Source organism: Salmo trutta, chromosome 15 (genome assembly GCF_901001165.1).
Source record: "Salmo trutta chromosome 15, fSalTru1.1, whole genome shotgun sequence".
NCBI lineage: Eukaryota > Metazoa > Chordata > Actinopteri > Salmoniformes > Salmonidae > Salmo > Salmo trutta.
In genome coordinates this window covers 29,025,337-29,049,037 of record NC_042971.1, presented here as the reverse complement: position 1 = coordinate 29,049,037, position 23,701 = coordinate 29,025,337, and the positions used below count along the sequence as shown (strand labels likewise).

Below are 23,701 nucleotides of genomic sequence, written 5' to 3'. Positions count from 1 at the left end.
CTGGGGTCTTTGACAATTTTTAGGGCCTTCCTCTGACACTGCCTGGTGTAGAGGTCCTGGATGGCAGGCAGCTTAGCCCCAATAATGTACTGGGCCATACGCACTACCTTCTGTAGTGCCTTGCGGTCGGAGGCCGGGCAATTGCCGTGATGCAACCAGTCAGGATGCTCTCGATGTTGCAGCTGTAGAACCTTTTGAGGATCTCAGGACCCATGCCAAATCTTTTTAGTTTCCTGAGGGGGAATAGGCTTTGTCATGCCCTCTTCACGACTGTCTTGGTGCGTTTGGACCATTCTAGTTTGTTGGTGATGTGGACACCAAGGAACTTGAAGCTCTCAACCTGCTCCACTTCAGCCCCGTCGATGAGAATGGGGGCGAATCGGTCCTCCTTTTCCTGTAGTCCACAATCATCTCCTTAGTCTTGGTTACGTTGAGGGATAGGTTGTTTTTCTGGCACCACCCGGCCAGGTCTCTGACCTCCTCCCTATAGGCTGTCTTGTCGTTGTCGGTGATCAGGCCCACCACTGTTGTGTCGTCTGCAAACTTAATGATGGTGTTGGAGTCGTGCCCGGCCATGCAGTCGTGGGTGAACAGGGAGTACAGGAGGGGACTGAGCACGCACCCCAGTGTTTAGGATCAGTGCGGAAAATGTGTTCTTACCTACCCTCACCACCTGGGGGCGGCCCGTCAGGAAGTCCAGGATCCAGTTGCAGAGGGAGGTGTTTAGTCCCAGGATCCTTAGCTTAGTGATGAGCTTTGAGGGTACTATGGTGTTGAACACTGAGCTGTAGTCAATGAATAGTTCCTTTTGTCCAGGTGGGAAAGGTCAGTGTGGAGTGCAATAGAGATTGCATCATCTGTGGATCTGTTTGGGCGGTATGTAAATTGGAGTGGGTCTAGGGTTTCTGGGATAATGGAGTTGATTTGAGCCATTACAAGCCTTTCAAAGCACTTCATGGCTACGGATGTGAGTGCTACGAGTCTGTAGTCATTTTGGCAGGTTGCCTTTGTGGTCTTGGGCACAGGGACTATGGTGGTCTGCTTGAAACATGTTGGTATTACAGACTCAATCAGGGACATGTTGAAAATGTCAGTGAAGACACCTGCCAGTTGGTCAGCACATGCCTGGAGCACACGTCCTGGTAATCCGTCTAGCCCCGCAGCCTTGTGTATGTTGACCTGTTTACGTCGGCTACGGAGAGCGTGATCACAGAGTCGTCCGGAACAGCTGTAGCTTGCCTCGAAGCGAGCATAGAAGTGATTTAGCTCGTCTGGTAGGCTCGTGTCAGGCAGCTCACGGCTGTGCTTCCCTTTGTAGTCTGTAATAGTTTGCAAGCCCTGCCACATAAGACGAGCGTCGGAGCCGGTGTAGTACGATTCAATCTTAGCTCTGTATTGACGCTTTGCCTGTTTGATGGTTCGTCGCAGGGCATAGCAGGATTTCTTGTAAGCTTCCGGGTTAGAGTCCTGCACCTTGAAAGCGGCAGCTCTGCCCTTTAGCTCAGTGCGAATGTTACCTGTAATCCATGGCTTCTGGTTGGGGTATGTACGTACAGTCACTGTGGGGACGATGTCTTGGCAAAAGAGAAATGCTCACTAACAGGGATGTAAACAAATTTGTAAACAAATAGGTTTTTTGTTCGAATGGAACATTTCTGGGATCTTTTATTTCAGCTCATGGAACATGAAACCAGACTTTACATGTTGCGTTCATATTTTTGTTCAGTGCAATTGGAGTACAATACAACTGGTTAACACTGCACACCCGGTATTCTGTAACCACCTATGTTATTTTAAGTTAGTTAAATGTTTTTCCCTTTTGTGAAAAATGTATTTTCCCTGCAGCAATGTCTAGGGTCTATATAAAGTTCTGTGAAAGTTGATGACCCTCATTCAGTCTGTACTGTGTGTGGTCTCCCTCCAGCCCAGGCTGTATGTACAGGTAAGGAGCCGTGCTCTGGGTTCAGTGCTGACCTCTGAGAGTGTCCAGGACGACTTGTCCCTGGCCAGAGTGTCTCTGTCCCCGGCCTGCTCTCTGGACACCCAGCGCTGGCTCTTCACCGGAGGGCTGCTCTGTTGCAAGGTGTGTGCGTGTGGTCAAGTTTTGTCAACCTTTAAGCAAAACTAACATGGGAAATATGCAAATAAAAGTTAAATCATTCATCTACAATATGGATTGACTGTTTCCTCCAAGCTGAGGTCTGCAGCCAGCCAGTGATCACTCCACAGTTTGTCATGGTGTCTCCCAACTGTACATTAGCTGCTGCTAATTATAGTAATTAAGTGGGTGGTTACATTTGTCATATTTCACACATGTACAAGCGCATGTGTGAATTGGAAATTATTTTTTGTTTGCCTAACCAACTCCCTCTGAGAGTAGGGTCAAAGCCAGGGATCAGCCATTATTGACGGCGACCCTGGAGCAATTCGGGTTAAGTGCCTTGCTCAAGAGCACGTAGACAGATTTTTCACCTAGTCTGCTCTGGGATTTGAACCTGTCCACCGTACAGTATCTCTGTGATATTGACCTGTTGTGTGTTGCCTGTAGGCTAGTAAGGCGTGTCTGTCAGTGATCGGAGGGAAGGCCACAGTGGGGGCCAGAGTGGCCCTGTGGGCGGAGCATGGACGCACACACCAGAGATGGAGCCTGAACCACAACGGAACCATCTCTTCCCATCTCAACCACAAACTAGTACTGGACTTCAGAGGTGAGACAATAGAGATCCACTATAATTTATGGTCGTTGATAAACACTGACATAGTGGAGATCAGGTTTCTGTTGTGTACTATTGCTGAACTCAACTACCGTATGCTATACATGGATCTATTTTGAGATCATAACAACCATTTTCAGTGAGTTGTCTCAGAAAAGAGCTAGATATCATATTGTATAGAATTAGTTATTGGGGACACCATCATGAAATGCTGTTTGCTTTCCAGTTCTTCTGCAAACACAAATCTTTAGAAAAAAACATGGACATAACTTATTTTCAGTTGTCTATTAGACACAGTAAAAGAAAGATTGTCCCCTAAAAGGAACAATTTGTGTCATGTCTTTCAGGTAGAACAAGTTTCGAGAGGGACCACCTGGTTGTCAATGAATTCGCTGCTGATCAGGCCACACAGTTCTGGGACATGGAGTTGGTCTAGAAGAAAACTCCTGCCAAAGCCATGAGGCATCCCAGTGCAGTATGGGAGATGTTTGTTGTGGTGTTTGTTTCTATCCTGGCAGAGCACTTCTCCCAGCCATCTGGCCCACGTGTCCATGACAAACGAGCAAGAAGCATCGCGTTCATTTCCTGTCTTTTTTTTGCTTGATCTCAGGACCCAGAAACCATTGCAGCGGCGCTGACACACAGAGTAGCGATACAGAATCCAATCGTCTTTCTCTACTTGAACATGTCAGTGTGGCACTTAAGTCTAAAGCTAATGTGTAGACAGTTAAGAACTGACAGGGGAATTTAAAGCCAAAACTACAGGATCAAGGCAGTTGAGCAATCACATAAAGGTTATGATGACTACCACTACTACACCATTGAAGTAGAATGGAAGTCAGTCAGCCAGTCTTTAACTTAATGGGCTTACTGCTCTGTCTGAGGCAATATAATGTAGCTTCTTAGCTTTTATTTCTGATATCTTTTCTCAAGCAAATTTGCACTACCAAGATTTTCACGGCCAACATTTTTTTTCTCGATGATGTCAAGGAATTTGCTCCTGTAAGCTACCCTCGTCCTTAAAATATCATGTCACCACTAACTGCCACTAGCCCAAGGTAAAATAGTCACCGGCCCTCTACAAATGTGTTCAGCGGGAGTGTTTTAAAAGAGCGTCTGGTTATTTCACTGGAGCAAAAGGTGCAGAACCTTAATATATGTATGATATTCAGGAATAGATGTAATCAAATATTTCTAAAATAATTGATGTCCATAAAGATAGGATGACAGTGTACAGTTGAGGCAAGCTGATGATTAATAATGAAGATGTTTATGTTTTTAAATCTGTGAATAACATTAAAGGTTAATGTCATATCTGTTCACTGGCTGTGGGTTGTTATTCAAAGGTTCTGAGAACTACAGCTGATTGGGAGTAAGCGATTGACAGGTAATTGCATTCAGTACATTTTCACAGGATACACTCAGAAGAAATGCAAGATTTTCGAAGTCATTAAATGATCTTAATTCATGATCAACTGTGCCCTTGCTGCATACATCTTTTGTGCCCTTTTTTTGAGTCACACATTCCAAGCATGAGCAATGATTTCTGTAAATGTTTGTCTGCAGTGGCAGTGCATGGTATACACACAGGCTATTCATGTTTCTGATGGAGACCGATCGTTTGCCAGTGTGAGTCAGTAGTCTAGTTTGCCTGGATGACTAACGGTAACTTCCACAGTAGTCACAATACAGTACAGACGTTTGCCTGGGCTGATCCAACTGTGTACCTCTGTTCTCCTCACATGGGACACTACTGAACAATAGCAGGCCTTGTAATGGAAAAATACTGTCACTGTATATCAGACCAACCATGTGCCATCTAACTGAAAGGTTTGTTTATTTAATAAATTGTGTACACACAGGCACATTTATCATGATCAATTTTGAGACGTGGCACCAGTTGAAATGTCACATTATTAGATTTACAGTAATATCTGATCTGTAAGCCTGGAGATTCAATTGTCATTTGTAATGTGTGATAACATCATGTTCTCAAATATCTAACTCCCACACACTTGTTTTTTCATGACTGGCAAAAACAGAGCCTTCATGCAAGATTTGGTTCTGGGTCGCCAAGATTACACACACATAAACACATGTACCTGTAATTAAACAATGTTTAAATAAATGAAGTACACGCTCCAGAGTGCCAGGGCAAGGTAGACTGTCAACTGCTAGAATTGGCTGAGTGCTGGGTTTGCACTCCTCTAGCTCCATCTATTGACAAGATCTGTTTCTGGCCTACTTCACACTGGTTGAACAATTTTTTAAGGAACATGATATAACACCCTTTCACTAAAAGGCCAATCAGCTATTGAAACAATAACAATCCCTTTTCCCTGCCGCTGTTTTGGTAAAAAGCTCAGGGATGGGGCTGGAGAAATGTAATCACTTAAATTCATAGACAGAGCTATGGATGCTAGGACATCCAAATGATAGTTTTAACCATGTTCTGGAGGCTATGCAGTGTTATACATTGTTTACAAACATTTGAATTGATAAATAGTATATTTTGGGGTTCTGATGGGGTACAAGAGTTAAACTAAGCATTTATACATTATGTTCAAGAATCAATGGGTACATATCAATTTATAAATCAAATAAATTATGTAGCAGCTGCTGATTGACCCTTTAAACTATGGCACATGTTTTCAAAAATAGAATTCAAACAAAATAACGTGCACAAAAGACTTCCAAATCCATACTCCTTTATAAAATAATTTTTACTTGGAAAATTACAATAAAATACAAAGTACTTTTTACAAACTCTTCTCCAAACTACCTTCTTGAAAAATAAAATAATGCATTAGCAGAATAAGCCTACCATCTCCAAATTAATCTGCAAGGTGGTCATTAAAATGTGGATACAGAAGTCATCACATTGTAAATGCCTTCATTTTAGTGGCCCATTCAACATACTGGCATCCCTGCAAATAATCATGTCTTATCAAGAGACCGACAGTACTATGAAATAATAAGACTGAAAATTGTAATTGTTATAAATTGGTAATAACTACTGACATCGTGGGAGTTACCTTTTTGCATCCCAAATTTGACAGCATTTCTTTCAGAAATGGCAAACCACTGAGTGTGCCCCAGTTGCCAAATGTGTGCAATTGTTTTAGATTGTCAGCGAGAGAAAAAATATATTTTATGTAATAAATATAATTGGTTACTATTTAAGTATTATAGTCACTCCCAAATAACATCACATTTTCAGTGTACACGCTAACCTGATAAAATAATTTCCTAATTTCACTCAAGTAAAACATGACATAAAACAATATCTGAGAAATACAAGCGCTTCCTTGGGTTACTAGGGACAATAGCTCAAGACACACCATTTTAGACAGGAAAACAATGGGTGTTCATTTTACAAATGAACCCTAACTTAAATAACTAAGTCAACATCTTTAAGAGATAAATTACAAAACATAAGGACCTAGTAATTTAAATGAACTCTTCATTCAGTGAATGTGATGTTCATACCAAAAACAGCACATACAGTACTTGTAATGTTGAAACATTCTCCAATGTTAAACTTAGATTTAGGCACTGAGTGTGTTTGATTTTCTCCAAAGTGTGTCCCGGATGGACGGAGTTGACACTTCATTTAGAAATTGGCCGATTGTCAACTTTATCTTTCACTGTTGCTGTGACAAAGATCCTGACAGCTAGCATTGAGTAACAAGTGTCAATGGCACAATATGAAACTGCACTCACAATAAAGCCAATCCTACTTGAACCATTCAACACTAACCATAGCTGAATTCACCTATTACTTCATAAATAGCCCATCATTGTTTTGCATTAAAATAGTTTACGCGAAAAGTTACATTTTGGAGACAGAAAACGGTATTTCCCAAATCAAAGAAAATAAAAGGACAGACATCTAACCTACCTGACTGCACTACTTCGGGAGAGTGCTGTAGTAGAGTCAAAGATTTGTATAACTAAACCAAGATAGACCACAGCCTGTCGTTTCCAATGGGAACAAATGAGTCATAGTGGGAAGAACAAGCAAGGAGGTAGGCAGCCAAGCACAAGCTAGCGAGATCCTATTAGCCCGTTCTAGCAAACATCTGCATATTTATTTTAGGGAACGCATACTCTGTGAAGTGCACGTGTGCAATAACTTCATTGGCCTTTGCACTCCTAAACAATGCCATTTTTTACAACTATGGCAAAGATTAAAGTCTACAAAACATAGTCCACTGTTCATAACAGATTCTAGATTTGGGAACAGAAAATTGTATTGAGATCAAATGTTTCATTGATGAGAAAATATGCAGAATGTCAGCCAAAATCTATCTTGTTGCATGTTCTCCCACTGCCGGCCACTCGGCTTCCTCTCACTACCATATTGGGTAGTGAGTGGAAACGCCAACTGGATGCTTCACAGTTATACATCCAGTGAAATATCTGTCTCATTGTTCTATCTGTGGTAGGGTGCTTTGATTTTGTATTTGGCTGTTAATCCATTCAAAACAAAATAGGCTAAACTAAACTACATATTCATGAATCCTTTGAGGGAGAAACTTAATTCAATATATCATCATAACAAGTATGGTGGTCCTTAATTTAACCAAATATGTCTGGTCCTTAAAATGGTGTCTATTGCAGTCATCGGAGGATAGACTGGTGGTCGTGCAACTCGCTGACTAAAAGCTAAGCAGGGCCGGGTTCAAATCAATTCAAATTCAGGAAGTTTGTTGAGAGTTCAATTCGTGAACCAGAAGTGTCCTCATTGAAAACGATAATTTTTCCAAATCACAAAACGAGATTCAACAAAATGCCTTAAGTGAATTGGGCCTGACCCGGATGCTAAGTGCAGTGTGTGTTAGGTCATCATGGGGGAGCTCTGCAGGACTGAGTTCTGCTCAAAACACACTCTCTTCAGTGGTGGCGCTCCAGAACACTCCTCTTCCTCCTGTGTGGGGAAATACAGCCAGGTTTGTTTGAATCCATGTTTTATCAGTTTAATGTATGCTGTTCTGAGTATATTGTTGGACAACCTAGGAGTCTGATGTGGTGTATTAAACAGTCTTGAAAGTAAATCAGTTGAGTGACAAAGCTGTGGTGTCAAAGTGGAATGATCATTGAGATGTTAGATGTGCTTTACCTGAGCAGTGAGGGGCAACAGGTCCTCTTTAATCAGCAATGGAGGTTCGTCAGCCAATTCACTTGGCAATGACGAATCTGAAAACCAAAAATGTATATTTACTTAACCTCTAAATAATCTGAAGATATTTGATCTTATTGAAATCAGAAAAATTGAATAAGTGTGCACATTTGCATGTGCGTGTGCATCTGTCGGTCTGTCCGCCTATCTCACCCTCCATGATCTCCTGGCCCAGAGTGGGGGGCTGGGAGTCGTCTCTGCGGAAGTCACACAGATTCTTCGGGCTAAGAGGTTCACTGAGCTGGGGGCTGGAGTTACTGCTGCTGTCCACTTTGGGCTGGTACGCATCAGACAAGGAGCTCTGGTTACTGTTCTCATCTGGGGTGGAAGAGAGTACAGGAAATAAGAGGAAATGGAGAAAGCTCAAGGCCAGGATATGGTGAGGTCATATGTCACTCAAAACGGTTTTACATCCTTACCATGAAAATCCAGAAGACTTGAGTGTGGGTTTTCTGAGGCTGGATCCGTGGAGAAGCGATTCAGCTCCCTGACTGCCCCAACCGGGACTGCCTTACTCTTCTCCTTCTACAAGAAGAGAAATGAAATTTAGACACTGCATTTTTAGGTAGCAACATATTAAAAACTGACATAGCTAGCTTATTAAATAAGAAAATAACTTGCTTCCTTTGAATCCACCACTGGCACCCATTTGAATATCCTCAAAGATGTGTCCCCGACAGTCACCCATTTCTTCTCCCTGTAGAAAACAATGTGATTGCGCTCCATTACAGTCAAATGGTTCAAGGGTCAAGTGCACCTGTTTAAATGTCCCTTCCATAGAGTGAGATGCTATTAGTGAAAGCTGCTACAAATGAGCGATGCTACACCTCACTGGCTATGGTTGGCTAGCATCTTATTGATTACTACATGACTGTCACTGCATACTTGCTTCCTAGTCCATCTGTCCATTCATATTAGAAAGCTAGCTAACTAGGTTTACTCAAGTCCTACTTTTGGGTCCGGCTCTTGATGAAAAGCCACTTGTCTTGAGGGAGAAAGCTTCACAGTGATTCTCATTGGCTGTGCTCTCGGTCTTTCACTGTCATTTCGTCTCAAACCACGCCTCCCTGTCGCTGAACTTTGTATATGCAATCTTTCACGATCTTTCACACAAATAAACAGTGTTGTGCTTACCATCTTCTGACCCTCTCAATGACCGCCATGACCTTCTTCATGTCATCTTTAGCACGGCTTCGTGTCTCAGCGCGAACCGAGCGTCCAGACATGTTTGTGCTTGGTTTTAGTTTGATTTGCCTCCGACAGACTGTTAAGCCACAGACAGAAGGGGTAACCCAGACACGTCATAGTGGCTATAAAGCTGAAGCATCCGTTTAAAACGTTTTCTCACCACCAAATATGGTAGTGAGAGGAAGTCCAGTCGCGGGTAGTGGGAAAGTATGGAACTAGGTGAAACTGAGCCGGCATTCTGCTAAATTTCTCATCGATGAAACATCTGATCTCAAAAAATGTTATGTTCCAAAAACTACAATCTGTTACGAATACAGTGAACTAAGTTGTAGACTTGACACTTGCGTTGTTTCGGAGTGCAAGGTCGTGTTGAGTTTGTGCCCTTCAGTAAATATGCAAATATAAGCTACAACGCGCCAATAGGATCTCGCTAGCTAGTGCTTGGCTTTGCCCACCTCCTTTCCAATTCTGCCCACAATGCTTAATTTGCTCTCACTGAAAACGACACAGATGAACTATCTTGGGTTAGTTAAAAGTACTTTGGTTTAGCTTTTAAGCTCTCCGTCCTGCCCATTGACTCTCGCGAGCTTTCGGGATCCATTCACTTCATGTTCTCATAGAACGCCCTTCCTAAATTTGCATGTGTTACGTGAAGTTACCAGCTGGGGTCCCTTGTTACATTGTAGTTACACTGTGTCATCCCTGAGCTTAATTATTAGTTTAGGAACCGTAGACAGACAAGACACCCCAGCAGGATTCTGGTCCTATTATCAAATTAAATTGTATTTGTCACATGCGCTAGATACCGTGAAATGCTTACTTACTAGCCCTGAACTAGCAATGCCGCTAAGAAAAATACGAGTTAATAAAATATTTAATAAATTAAAGTATTTTTTTTTTTAAAGAGCAACAATAAAATAACAATAATGAGGCTATATACAGGGGTTTCCAGTACCGAGTAAATGAGCGGGGTACATGTAGGTACAACATTTTTGTTTTATTTTTTAAAGGTACAAGACCACCAGAATCAAACCAAATTCTCCTATAGTAGTATTACTGGTCCAAGTAGAGGTAACAAATAGTATTCCTGATTTTTGGAGGCAGGCAGAGCATTCAGAAAACAAAACAGAGCCATATTTCTGTAGAAACACATGATTTATTAAAACCAGCATGCAAATGCCACATCCCTGACAGGAGTCAAATTGCAGGCCATTCTGTGAAGAGGCAGTGTGTGAGAGAAAGGGAGGGAGAGAGATAGAAAGAGGGATCTACACAGCCAGCCCGGGGGGGGGGTCTTTAGTCCTTGGGTGCCGTGAGTACAGAGTCTAGCGTGCTCTGCGCCTCCTGTATCTGCTGCTGCAGCCTTTGTTTCATACCCTCGTTCTGGGCGTTCTTCAGCATGGCCTGCATGTCCTGGATGGCTGCACGGTAGCCCGGCGCATTGTGGAACACACGTACCGCCCGGTCTCCGCTGCACACCAGGTAGCGGCTGTTAATGTCAAACCTCAGCTCGGTGATCTCCTCGCTGTGGACTCCGTGGAACTCCTCCTCCAGCTGACCAGTGGATGTGCTGTACATGGCCACGCTGCAGCCGTTGGAGATAGCCACCACGCGGGCGTCTGGCGACAGGGCCACCCGGCTGCCTTCCGACGACTGGCAAGGCACCGACTTCAGGAGGTAAGGGTCTTGTTGCTTCTTATACTCCACATCTGTGTCCCACAGCCGCCAAGTGCCATCCTTGGAGACGGTGGCCATTCTGGTGGAAATCGGAGACAGTTTCAAATATCAATGGGGAATGTAATCATAATGTCATTCATGGAAATCAACCATTGATTTTTCAATAGGATCCCACACAACATTACATTACATTTACACAATGCATGCCTTACCTGCGTGAATCATTAGAGAAGGCAAAGGAGTGGACCCCTGCTGAATGGCCCTTCAGGTCGAAGGCGCGGGTCACCTCTTTGAAGTCGCCACCCTTCCCGAAGCACACCTCCCATACCTTCACGTCAGGAGTGAAGCCACAGGAAGCCACAAACCTGAAGACAGAACCATCCAAAATGTATTTACCTGAGAGCACTATTACATTAGCTGTACCCCCCCACACACCCACTTAGGGGACTGTACTGACCTTCCACAGGGTGAAATGGCAGCGTAGGAGTTGGTCATCTGGTTGGTGATGATAGAGGCCAGTACCTCTCCTTTCAGGTCCCAGATGAGGATGTTGGTGTCGGTGGAGGCACTCATGATGAACTTGCCTGGAACACAGAAAACCAAAAAAGGGAGAGATGAGAATTTAGACAACAACTGGAACAAGGGTCTCTTCCATAACATCTAACATTCACGTCTTCCTGCCTTTTAATCATTCAGCCTGAATACATTTAGCCATCATACCTGTCTCTGCGATGCCGATATTGATGACATTGGCCTTGTGTTTCTGTGGGAAGTCTTCAGGGGCAGCTTTGAAAGTGAAGCTCCCATCATCCTTCTTGGTCATCTTGAAGATGCGAATGGTATCTCCGTTAGCCAGCCAAGCAATGAAGGCCCTTCATACCAAGACAGAGCAAGTATAGAAAGACAAGAGGCTCTATCCACCTATCTATATATACAGTTGAAGTCGGAAGTTTACATACACTTAGGTTGGAGTCATTAAAACTCGTTTTTCAACCACTCCACAAATTTCTTGTTAACAAACTATAGTTTTGGCAAGTCGTTTAGGACATCTACTATGTGCATGACACAAGTGATTTTTCTAACAATTGTTTACTGACATTATTTCACTGTATCAGAATTCCAGTGGGTCAGAAGTTTACATACACTAAGTTGACTGTGCCTTTAAACAGCTTGGAAGAAGCTTCTGATAGGCTAAATTACATCATTTCAGTCAATTGGAGGTGTACCTGTGGATGTATTTCAAAGTCTACCTTCAAACTCAGTGCCTCTTTGCTTGACATCATGGGAAAATCAAAAGAAATCAGCCAAGAACTCCACAAGTCTGGTTCGTCCTTGGGAGAAACGCCTGAAGGTACCACGTTCATCTGTACAAACAATAGTACGCAAGTATAAACACCATGGGACCACGCAGCCGTCATACAAAAGTATCTATATCCACAGTAAAACGAGTCCTATATCGACATAACCTGAAAGGCCGCTCAGCAAGGAAGACGCCACTGCTCCAAAACCACCATAAAAAGCCAGACTACGGTTTGCAACGGCACATGGGAACAAAGATCGTACTTTCTGGAGAAATGTCCTCTGGTCTGATGAAACAAAAATAGAATTGCTTGGCCATAATGACCATCATTTTGTTTGGAGGGAAAAGGGGGAGGCTTGCATGCCGAAGAACCCCCATCCCAACCGTGAAGAACGGGGGTGGCAGCATCATGTTGTGGGGGTGCTTTGCTGCAGGAGGGACTGGTGCACTTCACAAAATAGATGGCATCATGAGAGAGGACAATTATGTGGATATATTGAAGCAACAGCTCAAGACATCAGTCAGGAAGTTAAAGCTAGTTCGCAAATGGGTCTTCCAAATGGACAATGACCCCAAGCATACTTCCAAAGTTGTGGCAAAATGGCTTAAGGACAACAAAGTCAAGGTATTAGAGTGGCCATCAGAACAAGGCAGAACTGAAAAAGCACGTGCAAGCAAAGAGGCCTACATACCTGACTCAGTTACACCAGCTCTGTCAGGAGGAATGGGCCAAAACTCACCCAACTTATTGTGGGAAGCTTGTGGAAGGCAACACAAAATGTTTGACCCAAGTTAAACAATTTAAAGGCAATGCTACCAAATACTAATTGAGTGTATGTAAACTTCTGAACCACTGGGAATGTGATGAAAGAAATAAAAGCTGAAATAAGTCATTCTCTCTACTATTATTCTGACATTTCACATTCTTAAAATAAAGTGGTGATCCTAACTGACCTAAGACAGGGAATTTTTACTCAGATTAAATGTCAGGAATTGTGAAAAACTGAGTTTAAATGTATATGGCTAAGGTGTATGTAAACTTCCGACTTCAACTGTACCCTTTGTTATGGACAGGAGAGTGTGTGTACACAATATATACCTTGAATTAGGGCTGAAACGGACCAGTGTGGCGTGGTCCAGCTCTACATTGGCCCTCAGACATTTGTGGTCTCTGTCCAGGAATTCCTTGGTGCTCCATATCCTGACAGTGCGGTCGTCAGCACAGGTGGCTAGGTACTTTCCGTTGCTGCTGAAGTCCAGGGACGTCACATTTCCACTGTGACTCTGGGGAGAGAGAGAGACGAGTGAGCCAAGCAATGATCACGCATCCGATAATTCTGCAACGCCGTCACACACCACTGTCATTACATTATATTCTGTGAGCCTTGTTGGATGAGCACTACACAAGACTGTGGCCTGTGGGATGGTTTTTAGAATTGATTAGATAGGCAGAGTATGCCTAAATATGGCAAATATAAAGGTCACAGTATGTAACGCGTGGCCCACCTTCAAGGATGATGCTAGGAGAGGGTGGCTGAAGGTGTGCTGCTGGGCTTTCTCCTTGCGAGGACGCTGTTGTTGTTTCTGTTTCTTGGCAGTGGGAGCCTTCAGTGCATTTCTCTCTGCTGCAGGGGATGAATTGGCATCACATTACACAAGACGTTCAAGCAGACACCTTCTAGTACCTTCCATAGAGGCTAACCAAGATACACTACATGACAAATTATGTGGACACCTGCTCGTCAAACATATCATTCCAAAATCATGGGCATTAATTTGGAGTTGGTCCCCCTTTTGATGCTAAAACAGCCTCCACTCTTCTGGGACAGATTTCCACTAGATGTTGGAACATTGCTGCAGGGACTTTCTTCCATTCAGCCACAAGAGCATTTGTGAGGTCGGGCACTGATGTTGGGCGATTAGGCCTGGCTCGCAGTCGGCGTTCCAATTCATCCCAAAGGTGTTTGATGGGGTTCAGGTCTGGACTCAAGGCCAGTCAAGTTCTTCCACACCGATCTCGACAAACCATTTCTGTATGTACCTCACTTTGTGCAGCATTGTCATGCTGATACAGGAAAGGGCCTTCCCCAAACTGTTGCCACAAAGTTGAAAGCACAGAGTCATCTAGAATGTCATTGTATGCTGTAGGGATAAGATTTCCCTTCACTGGAACTAAAGGGCATTGTCCAAACCATGAAAAACAGCCCCAGACCACTGTTCCTCCTTCACCAAACTTTACAGGTGGCACTATGCATTCGGGCAGGTAGCGTTCTCCTGGCATACGCCAAACCCAGATCCGTCCATCGGACTGCTAGATGGTTAAGCGTGATTCATCACTACAGAGAACGCGTTTCCACTGCTGAAGAGTCCAATGGTGGTGAGATTTACACCACTCCAGCCGACGCTTGGCATTGCACATGATGAATTTAGGCTTGTGTGCAGCTGCTGAAATAGCCAAATCCACTAATTTGAAGGTGTGTCCACATACTTTTGTATTTATAGTGTAGGTAGCCTAAACCTTGTTTCTCATTATCAAAATGTTCAGGTTGATTTCTCCTCTCGGAACAGTAAGATGTTGATTCATAAAACATATACAATTCTGTAACAATAATACAATGTTTGTCACCATTTCATTCAAACTTTCTTCCAGAACTTTTCCTCCAGCAAAAAGTTTATGGCTGGCTACATTTAAACTTTTTGGACCTGGAGCCAATACTTTTAAATGAGTAAATATATTGTTACTATCGTAAAGGGCTTATATTACAGTGTGTGTAAATTGCACCTGTTTGACACATTCACAGCTAGATTAATTAATAGAATAGCAATCCATCGCAACAAGAAGACATAATATGCAAACAAGTTAAGAGAGCAACTTACCAACTGAGTCTTCTTCATTCTGCTCTAGTTGTTCACTTATTTCTCCTTTCTGCTTTCCCACTGCGACGGCGACCAAAAGTATTAGCATTCCTATTAATAAGGTCAAGACAAAAAGAGCCGCAAACTCCATCTTCGCCGAGTTTGTGCCACGTTAGCACTAGCTATTCTAACAGCGCAGCAGCTAGCAAACTCCTTTGACACAAGAGGCTGTTTAGCTACTTGCTGCAGCTTTGCTCAGCTAGCAATATCGTTGTATTTAAATAGTAACAATACTGTTGTCGTTATGAATAACTGTATGATAACGACTAATCTAACTTGCTTTACACATGCATAAAAAATCAGTTACTTTAGTCAGCAGCAGAGAACTTTGAGTTCTAACGTAAACCTTTTTTTCAGCAGGCCGTAAAGTATATTGCCCACTTGCGGAAACGTGGGTGTCGTGGATATATTCATGTACATAGCTAATGATAATACATTCTATTTAAAAAAAATACGGTAAATTAGTTTTGTAGCAATGGCTTTGTACGCGAAAGCTGCCGAGATTCTCGAGAAAGTGGAGCGGAAGCAGGCTACTGTAAAGACTTTGGTTTACGATAGTAAATTTCAGGTAAATTACTAGTTTACTGAGTAGCGTTAGCTATTATTAGCTAGCTAACTCCTTGCTTTGTCAACATTTACCATGTAGCTAACCCGTACACATCACATAGGCAATAACTTTGCCGGTCATGCCTAGAAGCTAAAAATCCTGTGTGTAAAAATACTAACAGTAGTGTGTTAATATTGTTATAATGTTCTCACCTCACCAGAATATCAAGCAGCTTTTTGCCCTGGTGTGTGAGACACAGAAGTTTTCATCCATCCTTCAAGAGATAATTGAGTCCACCAAGCTCCTCAAACAGACCAAGATAAAAATGAATCTGGCCAAGGTAATGTGAAACACATGGATACAATTCTCTTCCCCATCATGCCTTTTTGAACAAAGTCCATTCAGTCCCTCCAACAGAGTATTTCAAGCCTGGTTCTGGGAACCCACAGGTCATAATAAAGCCTGCACACCCTGTGGTTCAGGTTCCCAGGACCAGGAATGAAGAACACTACTCCAACACTTTGGCTGGTAGCTTACCTCTTGTTTGGTCCTGTCCACAATACGCAGGTTCTGGTGTATGACCTGGTCATCGGTAAGGGGCTGAAGTGTGGCGGGGCCTGGAAGGCACTGATGATGAAGCACCGCTCTAGACTGCAGGCTGCCCTGGCCCGCATGAAGATCAAGCAGAAGGTCAGCCGCAACCAGGACCTGCTCTCCTCCAGTCTCCAGCACCCTGAAGGTTATATTGATTGATCCCTATTACTCCTGTTAGAAAACAAGACATTTGGTCTTCCAAGAGATGTGGCATAGGACTGTATCCGCGAGATGTTCTATAGGCTATAGAGCATATGTGCCAATACCAAAGTGGGCACATTCGCTATATAAATGCAACATTTTGTGTGACAAAACCATCAGTGCGGTTGAAAATGTTCTACAAATTTAGCCAAGGGGCGGACATAAAAATTAGCAATTTTACACCTTATTGTATTCTATTATTCTAACTCTCAACAGTAAGCTGAGACCCCGACTGAGTTCCTAAAAGGGGGGCTGCCAGCTGCCCATCCCTGATCTAAAACGACATTGGAGGCAGCTTATGGTAGAGAATTGAATATTAAATTCTCTGGCAACAGCTCTGGTGGATATTCCTGCAGTCAGCATGCCAATTGCCCGCTTCCTCAAAACTTGAGACATCTGTGGCATTGTGTTGTGACAAAACTGCATATTTTAGAGTGGCCTTTTATTGTCCCCAGCACAAGATGCACCTTTATAATGATCATGCAATTTAATCAGCTTCTTGATATGCTGGATGGATTCTTGGCAAAGGAGAAATGCTCACTAACAGGGATGGAAACAAATTTGTGCACAAAATATGGGAGAAATAAGCTTTTGTTCGTGTGGAAATCTTTTATTTCAGCTCATGAAATGTGGGACCAACACTTTACATGTTGCGTTTATTTTTGTTCAGTGTAGCTTCAGCGTGCTGGTGTGTAACCATGGTAAAGTTGTTTTGACTTTGAATAGCTTTGTTACGGACCGTCAATAATTGTTTCATGTTGCACACCTTTTTAGTTCTCATTAAAGGATTTTAATATTTGAATATGAATTTCTACAATTTATAGTTGGAGGTAATACACATTTGGAGCTATTAGAATTAACATAATGTCCCATATACATTGTGTATTTTACCGATGGCCGCCTAACTAGCCCCATAGGGATTTCCAAGTCAACCCAAATTTACCACAGGTCATCTGCCGCTGCACCCAGAATTTATGATTACTTGTGTGCTGCCAGCTGTGGGCAGTATTGAAACAAACACAACCTTCATTTACGTTGTGATGCAGTCAACCACAAATCTCACAAAACTCGGTTTTGGACGAGACTGAATTAATGAGCAAAACTATACTTTTTACACTTTGTAGTCAATTTTGACAGAATAAATGTTTGAGTCATATTGATGCCACACAGGCTGTTTTCTAAACTAGAAGTAGTTTTTTTAGGGGTAGTTGCTTTAAATGTTACTCTCCTTTTTGTTAAAGAATAGACATTTTCTCCTTCCCCAGGCGATCAGCTCCCAAGGTATGTGCGTGTGAACACGTTAAAGACCACGGTGGAGGACGCCATCGATTACTTCAAGAGAGAGGGCTTCTCCTACTTGGGACAAGCCTACAGGTCAGTCAGGGACGGGCCTTTGTTTCTTCCTTCCCTGTTTATTCTATTGACTGAGGTTGACATGAGGTAAATGGAATGCGTGTTTCTGATGTCCAGGCTTGATGACCTGAATCTGAAGGGGAAATCCTTTGTGGGTGACCTGCACCTTTCAGACCTGCTGGTTTTCTCTCCAAAGACAGACTTCCATGACCACAATCTGTACAAGGCTGGCCACATCATTCTACAAGACAAGGTGAGGATTTTCAATGCGTCCGCCCATCCTTGAGGTCATCACTGACCTGTGCATGATTGGATGAGATTACCTTGTCAGATCTATTCTGATAGATATTCATCTCAGAATAATTTGAAGGTATTCTAAAAGGGCCTATGGATTTGCCTGTGTACTACTGTTTACCTTATATCCCAACAGGCCAGCTGTCTCCCTGCGTACCTCCTGAACCCTCCTACAGGCAGCCACGTCCTGGACGCTTGTGCAGCACCAGGGAACAAAACCAGCCACCTCGCTGCCATCATGAAGAACAAAGGGTAAAACTTGATTGAAATAAAAATAGAGGTCCCAGACCCAGGTTAAGCCTACTCCTGGACTAAATACCATGTACAAAAATGAAGGACACTTTCTCTTTCCATGACAGACTGACCAGGTCAATCCACGTGAAAACTATGATCCCTTATTGATGTCACTTGTTAAATCCGGAGAGGAAACCGTTTAAATGATTTCTTTAGCCAATTGAGACATGGATAGTGTGTGTGCCATTGAGGGTGAATGGGCAAGACAAAAGATGTAAGTGCCTTTGAACAGGGTATAGTGTCAGGTGCACCAGTTTGTGTCAAGAATTGCAACACTGCTGGGGTTTTCACGCTTAAGTTTCCCGTGTGTATCAAGAATGGTCCACCACCCAAAGGACATTCAGCCAACTTGACAACTGTGGGAAGCATTGGAGTGAACATGGGCCAGTATCCCAGTGGAACGCTTGACACCTTGTGGAGTCCATGCCTGATGAATTGAGGCTGTTCTGAGGGCGGGGGTGGTTGCAACTCAATATTAGGAAGGTGTTCTTAATGTTTTTGTACACTGTGTACTTTTTATGGTTCTGGGAAACTATTGTCTAGTAGGAATAGGGTATTAACAATTTTGTGATGTTAATCCTGAAAAAAAGAGTAGGTTACAAAAGGATGGCTATTTTGATGAAATTTCAAAGCACATTGTAGAGGTTACTTGCCTCACCTTATACCTTTGACCCAAACCTCTTTTCTCTGGCCCATGTTGAAGGAGGCTGTTTGCCTTCGACCTGGATGCCAAGCGTCTCTCCACCATGTCCACTCTCCTGCTCCGCGCCGGAGTCACATGTCAGCAGCTGGCCAATCAGGACTTCCTAAAGGTGGACCCGGACGGGCCGCAGTATAAAGATGTGGAGTACATCCTACTGGACCCGTCGTGCAGCGGATCAGGTAACAACACAACCGGTCTGCCTGGTGTCGTCAAAACAAAATATAGATGTTTAGACGCTTGTTTATTACTCCAGAAAGATGTACCTCAATGACCCAGAAGGACTCAAGTCAAAGTATCACTATGACCTCTAAAACAAGTACCTTCTTTGTACTCTCAATGTCATTGTTGATTCAAAATAATGTGTGTTTCTCTCTCTCAGGGATGGTGTGTCTGCGGGACGAGGCCTCGCCCTCCCAAAAGGAGCAGGACAAGCGTCGTCTGCAGGCCCTGGCAGCGTTCCAGCTGCACTGTCTCAACCATGCCCTGCGCTTCCCCCGTCTGCAACGCCTGGTGTACTCCACCTGCTCCATCCATACCGAGGAGAACGAGCAAGTGGTGGCCGCCTGCCTGCTGCAGAACCCAGGTTTCAGGTAGGGAACAGAAATGTATATTAAAGCTGCAAGTAGCTTTGCTGGGTTTCAGCTGTGTGCCCACTGTGCCACCATCAGGACAAATTGGACACATTGCCCTAGGATGAGCTATTTCTGTACTGTTTACCAAATATCAGAACTCAAAAATCAACAATGTATTTTACTATTTTTTTATGATGTTGACTACTTTAAAACGTATTCCTCTACAGAACCGCTGGACTGATAGGCACCAAATTTGGTATATACAGTTGTGGCCAAAAGTTTTGAGAATGACACAAATATTAATTTTCAGTCTGCTGCCTCAGTTTGTATGATGGCAATTTGCATATACTCCAGAATGTTATGAAGAGAGATCAGATGAATTGCAATTAAGTGCAAAGTCCCTCTTTGCCATGCAAATGAACTGAATCCCAAAAAACATTTCCATTGCATTTCAGCCCTGCCACAAAAGGACCAGCTGACATCATGTCAGTGATTCTCTCGTTAACGCATGTATGAGTGTTGACAAGGCTGGAGATCACTCTGTCATGCTGATTGAGTGAGAATAACAGACTGGAAGCTTCAAAAGGAGGGTGGTGCTTGGAATCATTGTTCTTCCTCTGTCAACCATGGTGACCTGCAAGGAAACACGTGTCGTCATTTCTTTGCACAAAAAGGGCTTCGCAGGCAAGGTGATTGCTGCCAGTAAGATTGCACCTAAATCAACCATTTATCGGATCATAAAGAACTTCAAGGAGAGCGGTTCAATTGTTGTGAGGAAGGCTTCAAGGAGCCCAGCAAGCGCCAGGACCGTCTCATAAAGTTGATTCAGCTGCGGGATCGGGGCACCACCAGTACAGAGCTTGCTCAGGAATGGCAGCAGGCAGGTGTGAGTGCATCTGCACGCACAGTGAGGCGAAGACTTTGAGGATGGCCTGGTGTCAAGAAGGGCAGCAAAGAAGACACTTCTCTCCAGGAAAAACATCAGGGACAGACTGATATTCTGCAAAAGGTACAGGGATTGGACTGCTGAGGACTGGGGTAAAGGCATTTTCTCTGATGAATCCCTTTTCCGATTGTTTGGGGCATCCGGAAAAAGGCTTGTCCGGAGAAGACAAGGTGAGCGCTACCATCAGTCCTGTGTCATGACAACAGTAAAGCATCCCGAGACCATTCATGTGTGGGGTTGCTTCTCAGCCAAGGGAGTGGGCTCACTCACAATTTTGCCTAAGAACACAGCCATGAATAAAGAATGGTACCAACACATCCTCCTAGAGCAACTTCTCCCAACCATCCAGGAACAGTTTGGTGACGAACAATGCCTTTTCCAGCATGATGGAGCACCTTGCCATAAGGCAAAAGTGATAACTAAGTGGCTCGGGGAACAAAACATCGATATTTTAGGTTCATGGCCAGGAAACTATCCAGACCTTAATCCCATTGAGAACTTGTGATCAATCCTCAAGAGGCAGGTGGACAAACAAAAACCCACAAATTCTGACAAACTCCAAGCATTGATTATACAAAAATGGGCTGCTGTCAGTCAGGATGTGGCCCAGAAGTGAATTGACAGCATGCCAGGGCGGATTGCAGAGGTCTTGAAAAAGAAGGGTCAACACTGCAAATATTGACTCTTTGCATCAACTGAATGTAATTGTCAATAAAAGCCTTTGACACTTATGAAATGCTTGTAGTTATACTTCAGTATTCCATAGTAACATCTGACAAAAATATCTAAAGACCCGAAGCAGCAAACTTTGTAGAAATTAATATTTGTGTCATTCTTAAACCTTTTGGCCACGACTGTACCATCTATAGATGCACATCTTGAAACACAATTTTCCAAGACTCTCGCTCAAACAATATGGCCGCTATCAGCTTGCATTAATTATTTTTCTCTTGTCCACAGCACCACTATGCGACCAAACTGAACCATATTTTACAGATTAGCTTGACGCATATCGCTGAGCATGTGTACCAAATTTAATCACGGAGTCAAACCGATCAAGAGATAAAAACATGCCAGGTATAGCGCCACCGTGTGGTCGATTTGAATGTGCTTCGATATGTTGAGTCTTGACAGTATTTGGTACATGTGTACCAAATTTTGTTGCAAATGAATATCAGTCCCAGAGGAGTAGTGTTTCAAGTGTTTTCAAAATGGTGGAAAACCCATTATGGGACATCATGGGTCCTTGAAGCACATTTGTTCCTTGTCAGGAGAGGAATCTATGTACTGGATTTCAGCACTCTAGGTCACACTGGGTGAGGGGTGTGACCTTTCACTTGCTTGTTATAGTGCCACCATCTGGTCAATATGCACAGTAATGGATGAGAGGGTGTGGCCCCTTACCGTCACGCATTGTTGCAACCTAGGCCTTACCATCTCACAAGAATTAGCATTCTCACAAATTGGTAGAAAATAATCAACGCCAACAAATACATTAGGGTTTCACCAGCTTCGCTGCTTAACCCCTAGTGATCTATCATGGAACCGACTAAGTATGTGACCTGTGTTTATGATCATAAGAACAGTATAGCATTGTGGAAACTGACGTAAACTTATGAGACACCGGCTGTTTCTGCAGGCTGGTTCCACTGCTCCAGCAGTGGCCCGAGCGTGGCCTGGCTCCCCTCACAAAGTGCCTCCGAGCCAGCACCACCAAAACCCTCACCCATGGCTTCTTTGTGGCCCTGCTGGAGCGACACACAGCACAGAGGCTAGAAGAGCAAGCCTCCGAAACACTGTGAGTAGCAGTTATACATTCAATGGAAGCAAGGCAACTTAGAGAATGTCTAGATTATACCGTTGCTGTGTGAAGTTAACCAACAGAAATGCAACATTGTTAATGCTTGTCTTCACTGTTGTAGCAATCTGGTCGCTGAGATGAGTCCAAGTAGTCCTTCTACCAGTAAGGACATACATGAGGCCGATATCACAGAAGGTGGGGATGAGGTTCAGGAGCCGATTAGCACCAAGGATATGGACATGGCTGAGGAAGCCAACCCCACAGAGGAAAATACAGAAACCTCAGGAATGAAGAAGAGGAAGAAAAAGAAAGATGGGGATAAGGAGGTTCTGGAGCACAAAATCACTGAGGAACAGACCAATACCTCAGGAAGAGCAAAGAAAAAAAAGAATGCTAAAGTGGAATGAGACTGACCCTTCAAAGGAACACTGGCTTTGGCAGTCATTTAGATGAGTTATATTTTTGCCCTAACTCCAGTCGACATCGAAGCTAGGCTGTGCCACGTTTGGAAAGCTTAGTCTTGGTGACAATGATTGGGTACCTATAATCCAGCATTGTGACAATCAAGACATGGCATTTTTCTACCCAGTCAAGTTCTGATATTGGGCAGGGTACTGAATCTTATAAAACACCTTTGTATTTGTCCGTTACTGCCATTTGCCATAGTCGGGCAGTCACTTGTACCCTTGACCATATGTGTATTCCTCAAATAAACACACACATCCAATCTAGTTTTTTTTGATCGGTTCAAATGTAGACATGTTCAGACAGACCAGTCACTAAGATATCTTTATCATATTTTATTTAAAACCAGTACATTTAAGACATGAGCAGAGGGGAGAATGTTATAATACGCTGCCCATGTCTGCACATTCACTCTCCTCTCGAATTGCCCATTGTGAGCAGATGTTTGCGTTCCCATTCACAGTAATATACCCCTAACACTTTGCATGTTTTAAAGTCAACATTTCATGTCATTTGAAGCTTCAACAAAATAAAAACACAAGGAAAAGCTTTGGCCCTTGATTAAATCCACAGTTATGTACAGCCATAGGTCCAAATGTTAATCATGACTTATTTACACAGCTCTGCACAAGGGTAAATGACTGTTCAATTTACAAATGGGTAAAGCACAAAAGTGTGAATGGATTATGAACCCAAAAATGTGACAGTGTGGTCAAATATACTACATTCAATGTTTTGTGCTTTACAAATTGTGCATACGCAAGATCTGGACCAACAAGCTAAGACAATGATAAAGTCCTGTCTATGGGAACAAACAAGGTGGCCAGGCCATTCAATATGGTTTGTGTTGCCCTTCAGCACATTGTCCACCTATCTGTCATAAGCAGATATCACAAGATGTAAACTGAGCAAAACAAAACAGCCTTTCAAAAGCTATCAGTCAAAAATGACCAC

General features: G+C 43.2%; 4 protein-coding genes across 5 annotated transcripts in view; 2 read left to right on the top strand and 2 right to left on the bottom strand.

The window, feature by feature from the left end:
* LOC115148756 (uncharacterized) overlaps window positions 1–4,036 on the top strand; it is a 73,373-nt gene extending 69,337 nt beyond the window's left edge. For both annotated transcript variants that reach the window (XM_029690949.1, XM_029690948.1), the window contains 3 exons: window positions 1,925–2,083; window positions 2,549–2,708; window positions 3,062–4,036. In XM_029690949.1, the coding sequence (XP_029546809.1) occupies window positions 1,925–2,083; window positions 2,549–2,708; window positions 3,062–3,150 (408 nt within the window). In that variant the 3' untranslated portion in view covers window positions 3,151–4,036. The remainder of the gene's footprint in view (window positions 1–1,924; window positions 2,084–2,548; window positions 2,709–3,061) is intronic.
* Window positions 4,037–5,405: 1,369 nt separating this feature from the next.
* On the bottom strand, window positions 5,406–9,222 carry LOC115148754 (B-cell CLL/lymphoma 7 protein family member B-A). Its single transcript, XM_029690947.1, has 6 exons — window positions 9,031–9,222; window positions 8,518–8,593; window positions 8,316–8,421; window positions 8,050–8,214; window positions 7,837–7,913; window positions 5,406–7,644 (listed from the first exon to the last, which is right to left on the bottom strand). The coding sequence occupies exons 1-6, from the start codon at window positions 9,120–9,122 to the stop codon at window positions 7,555–7,557; spliced, it is 606 nt and encodes a 201-aa protein (XP_029546807.1). The 5' UTR covers window positions 9,123–9,222; the 3' UTR covers window positions 5,406–7,554.
* A 998-nt stretch (window positions 9,223–10,220) lies between these two features.
* Window positions 10,221–15,305, bottom strand: LOC115148753 (transducin beta-like protein 2). The gene is made up of 7 exons (XM_029690946.1): window positions 14,939–15,305; window positions 13,568–13,686; window positions 13,161–13,345; window positions 11,482–11,633; window positions 11,219–11,345; window positions 10,974–11,126; window positions 10,221–10,840 (listed from the first exon to the last, which is right to left on the bottom strand). Exons 1-7 carry the CDS (start codon window positions 15,066–15,068, stop codon window positions 10,381–10,383), a joined length of 1,326 nt encoding a protein of 441 aa, XP_029546806.1. The 5' UTR covers window positions 15,069–15,305; the 3' UTR covers window positions 10,221–10,380.
* A 52-nt stretch (window positions 15,306–15,357) lies between these two features.
* Window positions 15,358–23,288, top strand: nsun5 (NOP2/Sun RNA methyltransferase 5). Its single transcript, XM_029690945.1, has 10 exons — window positions 15,358–15,545; window positions 15,745–15,864; window positions 16,092–16,263; window positions 17,585–17,693; window positions 17,790–17,925; window positions 18,103–18,218; window positions 18,964–19,142; window positions 19,343–19,553; window positions 22,121–22,279; window positions 22,404–23,288. The coding sequence occupies exons 1-10, from the start codon at window positions 15,453–15,455 to the stop codon at window positions 22,687–22,689; spliced, it is 1,581 nt and encodes a 526-aa protein (XP_029546805.1). The 5' UTR covers window positions 15,358–15,452; the 3' UTR covers window positions 22,690–23,288.
* The last annotated feature ends 413 nt before the right edge of the window (window positions 23,289–23,701 follow it).

Bases quoted from the DNA above. Each gene is read 5' to 3' on its own strand.
- LOC115148754 (XM_029690947.1), bottom strand. From the start codon at position 9,122: ATGTCTGGACGCTCGGTTCGCGCTGAGACACGAAGCCGTGCTAAAGAT. The intron at 8,594-9,030 runs GTAAGCACAACA...TGTTTTCTACAG, and splicing joins ATTGAGAGGGTCAGAAGATG to GGAGAAGAAATGGGTGACTG. The intron at 7,645-7,836 runs GTAAAGCACATC...TTCCCCACACAG, and splicing joins TGTTGCCCCTCACTGCTCAG to GAGGAAGAGGAGTGTTCTGG.
- LOC115148753 (XM_029690946.1), bottom strand. From the start codon at position 15,068: ATGGAGTTTGCGGCTCTTTTTGTCTTGACCTTATTAATAGGAATGCTA. The intron at 13,687-14,938 runs GTAAGTTGCTCT...CATCCCCTGCAG, and splicing joins GAATGAAGAAGACTCAGTTG to CAGAGAGAAATGCACTGAAG. The intron at 11,127-11,218 runs GTCAGTACAGTC...TTCTGTCTTCAG, and splicing joins GCCATTTCACCCTGTGGAAG to GTTTGTGGCTTCCTGTGGCT.
- nsun5 (XM_029690945.1), top strand. From the start codon at position 15,453: ATGGCTTTGTACGCGAAAGCTGCCGAGATTCTCGAGAAAGTGGAGCGG. The intron at 15,546-15,744 runs GTAAATTACTAG...TCACCTCACCAG, and splicing joins TTTACGATAGTAAATTTCAG to AATATCAAGCAGCTTTTTGC. The intron at 22,280-22,403 runs GTGAGTAGCAGT...TCACTGTTGTAG, and splicing joins GAGCAAGCCTCCGAAACACT to CAATCTGGTCGCTGAGATGA.